Source organism: Bactrocera neohumeralis, chromosome 4 (assembly GCF_024586455.1).
Source record: "Bactrocera neohumeralis isolate Rockhampton chromosome 4, APGP_CSIRO_Bneo_wtdbg2-racon-allhic-juicebox.fasta_v2, whole genome shotgun sequence".
Taxonomy (NCBI): Eukaryota; Metazoa; Arthropoda; class Insecta; order Diptera; family Tephritidae; genus Bactrocera; species Bactrocera neohumeralis.
Genome location: NC_065921.1, coordinates 50,806,320 through 50,814,724, shown reverse-complemented (window position 1 = coordinate 50,814,724; position 8,405 = coordinate 50,806,320). Strand labels below are relative to the sequence as shown.

At 38.5% G+C, this 8,405-nt stretch overlaps 1 protein-coding gene across 1 annotated transcript; it reads left to right on the top strand.

Annotated features, from left to right (window-relative positions):
* The first annotated feature begins 954 nt into the window (after window positions 1-954).
* On the top strand, window positions 955-6,766 carry LOC126755745 (piggyBac transposable element-derived protein 2-like). Its single transcript, XM_050468487.1, has 3 exons — window positions 955-1,021; window positions 2,898-3,541; window positions 5,656-6,766. Exons 1-3 carry the CDS (start codon window positions 955-957, stop codon window positions 5,809-5,811), a joined length of 867 nt encoding a protein of 288 aa, XP_050324444.1. The 3' UTR covers window positions 5,812-6,766.
* Window positions 6,767-8,405: the final 1,639 nt, after the last annotated feature.

Below are 8,405 nucleotides of genomic sequence, written 5' to 3'. Positions count from 1 at the left end.
TTTGTTTTTATTTTGACGAATAGGCAGACGAAATTCGAGACTTAATAGTGCCCTCATCCCGTATTTTATGATATTTGAATATACATCTATCTTTATGCTAGCTAAATTTAGAACAAGCGAGCACAGTTTACGAAACCACGTTAGTCTTATAAGAAGCTTTGATTACACGCTTTATACGTACATACATGCATTTTGTAGATACATATGTATATACGATTTACACATATTCTACATTTTATAAATATTCTGCGATGCAACTTACGAATTGAAAATTGACTCGATCACACTTTTGCTTTAATACACCGATTTATTATTAAAAACTACTACTTAATATAATTAAGGGAACACCGCAAAAATATACATGTGAAACTAAAGGTTTTTGATTTTCTTTTAAAGTTTCATATTTTTTTTTGTAAAATTTTAATAACTAACTATTGCAAAATAAAATCTGGCAATTGCAACATTGTGAAACCATTTAAGCCGTAAGGTACCACTTAATGAACAAATAAGTATATATACATATACTATACATATAACGTTCATCGTTATCTGTCCATATAATGTATTTGCATGCATGTGCGTACATGTGTGTGTGTGTACTGTACTTTTGCGAGCTTATATATAAATATTAATGCCATGGAGTGTATACAAACACGAGTAGTAAATTAAAACAAAATACACTATGTCAAACATTTATCTCAAGTAGGATATTGGGAATAATGTACGAAAAAACCATCCTCAACTCATAATTCACAAAACATTTTCCCATAGGAATGAGGGTGAATGCATAACATCAATCAATCTCCATTTGCACATATTCGGATTGTTACTCGTTACTCCACAAACAACCACCTGCATGACATGGTAAAACACTCTTTCAAAAATGCTCGTAAATTTTAAGAAAAAGCATGCTTCACAATTTAGTGATATTATCCTTAATAAATAAAGAGTAAAATGAGCGCATTGTCCAAAGTCAATTTCCCAGGCAATTTAATACTGAAACTCCCGGAGTATGCGCATAGTATATACATATGTATATAAGAGTAAAAGACCATAAATGCCTACCAAACATAACATACCTATGTGAATACCAATACAAATCGTTGTAAGGTTCTATAATTCTACCAGCGTTTAAAGAAGTGCGGAAATGCAATGCCCTCAAACGCTTTGTTTTAAAGGGTTCAAAATTTTAAACTATAAAAGTAACCGCCTGGGCATATTTCCATATTAAATCTTTAATTTTGTTCCAATGAACTGGATCAGCAATATGGGACCTTTCATTTTCTTCAGCATCCTTCAATAATTTATGTACTACATACAGTTCACCGCCAGGCAAATCTTAGATTTCTGCTATTAAAGTGTCATCACAAAATTTGAGGTCCACAATTTTAAGAAAATATTTATCAAAATGACCGTTTAATCCAGTTTCGACAGATTTGAATTTTAGTTAGTTGACTACTTTCGTCACCTCTAAAAATTATTATTTTTAAACACATACATAAATGAGGGTTTAGAATTGTGGTATGTAAATATACATACTATATATACATAAACTTGCAAATTTATATGGAAGATTACTGCTGCTAAGTTGACCATATATTCATGTAATGAGGTGCTTTATGTTAGGGTTCTTTGCCTACATATTAAACGTAAAAACAGTTAGTTAAGGGAGAAAAATGATTCTCGCATGACTCGCACACATATCCGCTTACACCCTCTAATGATGGCATGTATATTACTAAAAGGAATTGTAGCTCACATCCTTCGTATTATCATTTAACATTCCAGCATGAAAAGCAAAGTTTGAGCGGGCGTTATTCTGATGATAGAAGAGCTATTATTATTTTTTACCAACAGCCTTGCGTTTGACTTAAAATACTTTTAGTTGCTAAAACACACAAACAGTAACAAAACACATAAACAGTAGCATACAGAATACTTAACCCATTAATGACAACGTATGATGTATCATACGCAAAAAGAGCTTTTTTTTAAAATTCGTCAAAAATCCGAATTGAAATAAAAGCTTTTTATATTTACAGTGTGAGCGAGATAAAATTATTGTTGCATTAGAAAAGCTTTTTATTTGTCGCTTAACCGTGCGATTCTGTAACTTGAAACAGTCTCAAGTCTCTAAATTTGAGATTTTGAGTTAGAGACAATTTTTGAGACTTGAGACGATTTTGCTATTCTGTAAGTGACAGTCACAAAATCTATTACATTTCATTATTCAGAGATGTTTTTAAACTTGAATGAAAATAAATATGTCGATAACAAATATTAAATTTTCTATAACATAGTCAAAAAACGTAATTATCAATGAAAATAAAAATATATGTTGACTTTGTTTCATAATATTTACGAAATGTATGTAAAATTGATTTATTTTTAACCTTTTCGTGTTTGAGTTGCTTACAAAATGTAAAGAAACGACAATCGATTAATATCTATGATGATCTCTATTCAGTATATTCAAAATGGCAGACAAGAGTTCTTTTTAGTTTTGTGACCTGCTCACTACCAGGTCTCAATATTTTGAGACTAACGCTAGAGACTGTTTATTGAATAGTAACTAGTCTCAAATTGAGACTTTGCCTCAAAATGTCTCACATAGAGACTAGAGACTGGTTACAGAATCCCGCTATAAAGCTCATTTGTTTACAATTTTCGCGCCAATTTACGTAGTATTTGTCGGAAAAGTGAATAATGACTCGAAGTTGAGGTTTATATTTTTATAAATAGTAAGCGAGGAATTTGTATAACTTAAAATGTGCATAAACTTAAAGCTAAAACCCTCAGCTATCAAATGAATAAAAAGTGCAGTGAAAAATTGAGCTCCGAAAGTGTTTTAACTATTTGTAAACTATTGCGTATGTTTTATCATACGTAAACGCTAGCCCAGTTTTTGCTATATGAAAATTCATTCCTAATATCTCCTTGTAGACAAGCAACAACTGAGGAGATAGTTGAATGGCTCCAAGATTTAAATGAAGATGATGATGTAGAGATTATAGAAAACATCAATAATGCCAATTTTATTGATGTCACTTTGCTCCCCCCCGAAGAACAGGAGTTATCCGATTGCGATTACGCAGATGAAGACGATGAAGGTACACTGGGTGATTTGGGTCGTGGAGTTCTTAAAAGGGCATGTGAAATAAGAACTGATAACTCAGAAGTGGAGGAGCAACAGTTTCTAAATGAAGCGAGCAGTTCACTAGCCCCACGTACAAGGACTTCAACTCAAAGGAAAACTAAAAAAAAGAAGATTTTCCGAAAATTGTCCAAGATAGTAGTAAAAGCAAGTGAATGTTCTATCACAGCAATACGCGAACATACTCCGGACATTGTAGCAGATATTTTGGAAAATGATATAAGTCCAATACAACATTTTAAAAGAATTTTTGATAGCGAATTTATGGAATGTATACAATCAGAGACTGTTAAGTACGCCATAAACAAAGGAGATGAAGCTTTCACCGTAAATCTTGAGGAGTTATACACATATTTCGGTATCCTTATACTAAGTGGATACAACAAGGTGACTAACTTGAACCACAAATTCACTTGCTTACTTGTTAAATTAAACATTTTTTTTTTTTTTTTTTTTTTTTTTTTTTTTTTGCGGGCGAGGGGGTGGAAAATGCCTTCCGCATCGTCGGTGCTATCGTCACAGCAGCGGTATGTGCCACTTGCAGGTCACTAAAAACCCCTCTCTAAGGAACCGTCGCCCCCACTGGGACCGCGTTTGCATTACTTCAGGGTGGCGTTCCATTTTTCTCATTGAGAGATTTACATCTGCGCACCTGCGTCCAGGTCCCGCTTTTTGCTGCGTAGCAAGAGTGCAGCGAATTTCTTGATGATGCCCCAGTTTTCTTCACTTTCCAACATAACGCTGACTAAATTGTCCGCGTTTATTGGGCCAACCAGGTCCTCTACAGCGGTGCGTTCTCCTTGCCAGCGCGCACATTCGAAGAATGTATGTTCAGCGTCGTCTTCTGTCGCGTCGTTATATAGGCATGACGGCTCTTCGACTTTTCCCATTCTGTGGAGGTACTTTTTGAAGTACCCGTGACCGGATAACAGCTGGGTTGTGTAAAAATCTACCTCTCCGAATTTTCGGCCTGTCCAGGAGTCTAGATCTTTTATAAGCCTGGCCGTCCATCTGCCGCGACTTTCGGTGTCCCATCTTTGTTGCCATGTTATTAATGTTTCTTTCTTTATTTGTTCTATTGCGCTTTTGTTGTTATCGGATGACTGCTTTAGCTCCCACAGCTTTTTCCTTTCGTGTGCTAGAAGGTCAATTGGGGCATTTCCGCTTATAACTAATATTGCCTCGCCGGACACTGTTCGGTAGGCTGATGCAACTCTGAGGGCTGCTGTGCGGTGCACTCTGGCCGCTACCTTACGCCGGTTTTTCTTTTTAAGTACATCTGCCCATATCTCAGCTCCGTATAATAAAACGCTGATTGTTGTCGACATTAGGAGCTTTCTCTTTTCTTGACTGGGGCCTTCTATGTTGGCCATTAGTCGGCTCAGTTGAGAGGTGATCTTCGCTGCCTTTCCTGCGGCGTGCTGGATTTGTACCCAGAAGGTTAGTCTGGGGTCCAGTCTTACGCCTAGGTAATTAACTGCTTTTTTTGTCCTAAGAATATCCGTAGTCGTATGCATGGTTACTTCGAGAGGTATGTGCTTGTTTGTTAGCAGCAGTAGCTCTGTTTTTTCCGTAGCGAGCTGGAGGCTGTGTGAGTCGAGCCATGCTTGGGTCCGTATCATGACCTGGTTCAGCTTTCTTCGCGCTTCTTCTGTGTCCCTTGCTGTGATTACTGCTGCAATGTCGTCGGCGTAGCCTATTAAATACGATTCATCTGGCATTTCTAGTTTTAATATAGCGTCATAGCTAATGTTCCATAAGTCTGGTCCGAGGATGGATCCTTGTGCTGCTCCTGACGTGACCGCTATCTGTCGTGTTCCCTCTTTAGTTTCGTATAGCAACTTCCTGTTGCTAAGGTAGCTCCGCACCACGGCCCTGAGGTAGTCGGGTACCTTAAAGCTTTTCTCGAGAGCGTCGATCATATCTACCCATCTAGCGCTGTTGAAGGCGTTTCGGACATCTAGAGTCGCCAGCAACACTATTCTTTTGTATTTATGCCATCTACGTTGTGCGACTTCTACGCTTTCGATGACGCATTTTATTGCTCCTATGGTCGATCTGCCGGGTCTAAAGCCATATTGTCTAGGGGACAGTCCTCCAGCTTCGTTGATAACCGCTTCAAGTCTGGGTTTAAGCAGGGTTTCGTATAGCTTTCCCGCTGTGTCAAGCATACATAGAGGGCGGTATGCTGATGGCGAATTGGGGTCTCCTTTTCCCTTACTGATTAGAACCAGCCGTTGCTTTTTCCAGGGTTCAGGGAATATTCCGGCTTCAAGGCAGGCGTTGTACATGTTCAGTAGTACTCCTGGGCGCTCTGCAGCGATTATTTTGAGAATTTCTGATGGGATCCCGTCCGGTCCGGGGGATTTGTTGGCCTTGAGCTTTGCAGTGGCTAGTTGCAGCTCCTCAAGGGTAAACCGGGGGATTTGCGTCGGTCTTAGGATGTGTTCTGGGTCCCTAGCCCTTGTTTCGTGTGTGGGGAATAGTGCGTTTATTTTAAGGTTCCAGCTATTAGCATGTACTGGCAGACAGAAAGTGATGTGTACAATCATTTAGTGGTAGGTTCAATGGCGAGGAATAAGTTTGAAAAAATACATCGCTACCTTCACATCAACTTCATTTTCTGTAGACGAATCGATGGAGCCGTATTTTGGTAAGCATTCTTTCAAGCAGTTTATACGAGGAAAACCAATTCGCTATGGATACAAAATTTGGTGTATGACTACTTCAGAAGGATATTTGTTGAACTTCGATTCGTACACCGGAAAAAGCATGATTCGATCTAATGAGCCCTTAGGTTTATCTATCATAATAAATTTATGTTATCACATAGTTCCCGAACACAGCACTGTATTTCTAGATAACTATTTCAATAATTTTAAATTATTGGAAGAGTTTGATAAGAAAAATATAACAGTGGTGGGAACGATTCGCTCGGACCGCATTGAAAATGCTCCTTTGAGCAGCATGAAAAGAGAACTCCGTGGTACTTGTGAAGCACTAAAATCTAAAAATATTACCCTAGTTAGGTGGAATGATAACAATAATGTCACCATTGCAACAAATTATAAAAACGACAACATAACGACAACAACCGGATTATGCAAAAGATATGATCGACAACAGAAACGCACACAAGACGTAAAGCAACCAGTCATTATCAAGGAGTCTAATTCGGGAATGGGTGGAGTCGATCTCTTTGACCAGCAAAGGGCAGCGTACCGAACTCGGATTCGGTCAAGAAAATGGAATTGGGCCATTTTCAGATTTTGCTTAAATGGTGCCGTTGTAAATTTATGGATATTATTTAGGAAAGCTTATCCACAAGTTACTCTTCTCGGCTTCATTTGACGACTTACAAGGAGCATACTTTCAAAGCCAAAAGATTTTCATCCAGTCGCATGACGAAAGAGAAAACGAGAAAACGAAACCAGCGCCGATGCAAAAATTGTGAAAAGTGTACGAAATTTATATGCATGAAATGTAATTTTGGCTTGCACCCAGATAACTGTTTCTACAAATATCATGTAAACTGAGTCTGCAACTAAATCTGAAAATTAACAGTGAATATGTCATTAAATATATAAATACGATGTCAATTTGAACTCAAAAGTTATAGTAATGTTTACATATTATTTTCATAGAGGCAGGTCTCCGTATACGTTTATGTATGATATATCATACGCTCCGCCGCGCCCACATCTTTTGAGATATTTTTTGGGAAATTGGAAATTACCCCTTTAATATCATTACAGACGTCTGCTTAAAATTTCTGTAGCTTATCATAGCGGGTTTTAGGTGTGAGCAGTAATGGGTTAATTTACAGAAAAAGTAAAAACCTGTGGTGGTTAGAAACTGGTACAAGTTTCTTACAAATTTGGTAAATGATTAAATTACAGAGAATTATAAAAAGAGGTAGCAATAATTGACAAACTTCTTCTTCTTTACTGGTGTGGAAACCGCTTACGGGATTATAGCCTAATTAACAACAGCGCGCCAGTCGTACAGCCATGTAGCTTGATGTATTTTCTTTGTTGTTTTTCAGACGGGTGATTGCTATTCGAACTTCCTCTTGGTCGGGCAATGGAACGTCAGCTCCATCGACATCGATTTCGGAATCGGGTTCGCCTTCTCCTGGCGTTATGCATTCATTGGGTTTCTAGGCTTCTACAAGAGTATACTCCGGTCTTGAAACCTTCTGTTGGCCGCCGCATTTTTTCGTAGAATTTTCGACCATTACCCCTGTCGGCCAGCTTGCCAAGCTCTTCATACTCACGCATTTCGGTCTCTTTCTTTTTGTCTACAAATGCGTCTCGCTTCCCTCTTCAACTCTCGGTATCTATCCCATCCCTCACGTGATGTGACACGGCACTCCTCGTCGTACCAGCTGTTCTTATGAATTTTCCGAAAACCAATGGTTTCGGTTGCAGCTGTGCGTAAATAGTAGTTTGAAATACTGTCCCACAGTTCCCTTATACCGAGTTGTTGACAGGTCTTTGATGTTAAATGCCTTAGAGAAGCTTCCGGCACTGTTGGCTTTTTGGTATAGAATTTAGTTAAGACGTATCCAGTTGTTTGAATAACATTTTGCGTAGAATTAGAATGGAGTCATGTGTAGAAGTATACTCAAATGAGGAAAGTTATCTGATTGCCATTCACTTGTGAGTGGCCAGAAACGATTCTTGTACATATAACTCAAGCAGCTCACGACATCCAGTCCTAGATCAAGTATCGTCTGGGTAGCCATCCTCTCCACAGGGTTGTGCGTTGGGTTTGGAACCCGCCACGTAAAAAACACTACCAATGAAAAGTAAAAAGCAGCCTCGGAAGAGAAACCCCCATTTACTACAGTGGCCATATAAAGGAGCACAAATTCCTGGCTTTCTCCGGATCGAAAAACCACCAACCAAATCGATCATGTTGTGATAGACGAAAAATACGTATCCAGTTTTCTAATCGTGGTAAAAATAGAAAGCGCACTTGTATTATTGCTTGAAGATCATGCGAAGAACTCCAGAGGTGATCTCGTGACTCAAGCTAAAAACATACTAGAATTATAGTATGGTATGGTGCAATTCTTTAGTCTGCTGAATGGCAGTTAATGATAACGCAAAGAAAAGGCAAACGCGATTCCCTATTCGATGACAATGGAGCAGGCGTTCCATTGCCCGACCATGAAGAAGTTCGCATAGCAATTTCCCGTATGAGGAACAACAAATCGACTGGGCCGATGGATTGCCTTCCGAGCTAT

Coding starts and splice junctions, on each gene's coding strand:
- LOC126755745 (XM_050468487.1), top strand. CDS start 955: ATGAGCGCATTGTCCAAAGTCAATTTCCCAGGCAATTTAATACTGAAA. Junction 1,022..2,897: donor ACTCCCGGAGTATGCGCATA/GTATATACATAT, acceptor CGTAAACGCTAG/CCCAGTTTTTGCTATATGAA. Junction 3,542..5,655: donor TACTAAGTGGATACAACAAG/GTGACTAACTTG, acceptor GTTTATTTTAAG/GTTCCAGCTATTAGCATGTA.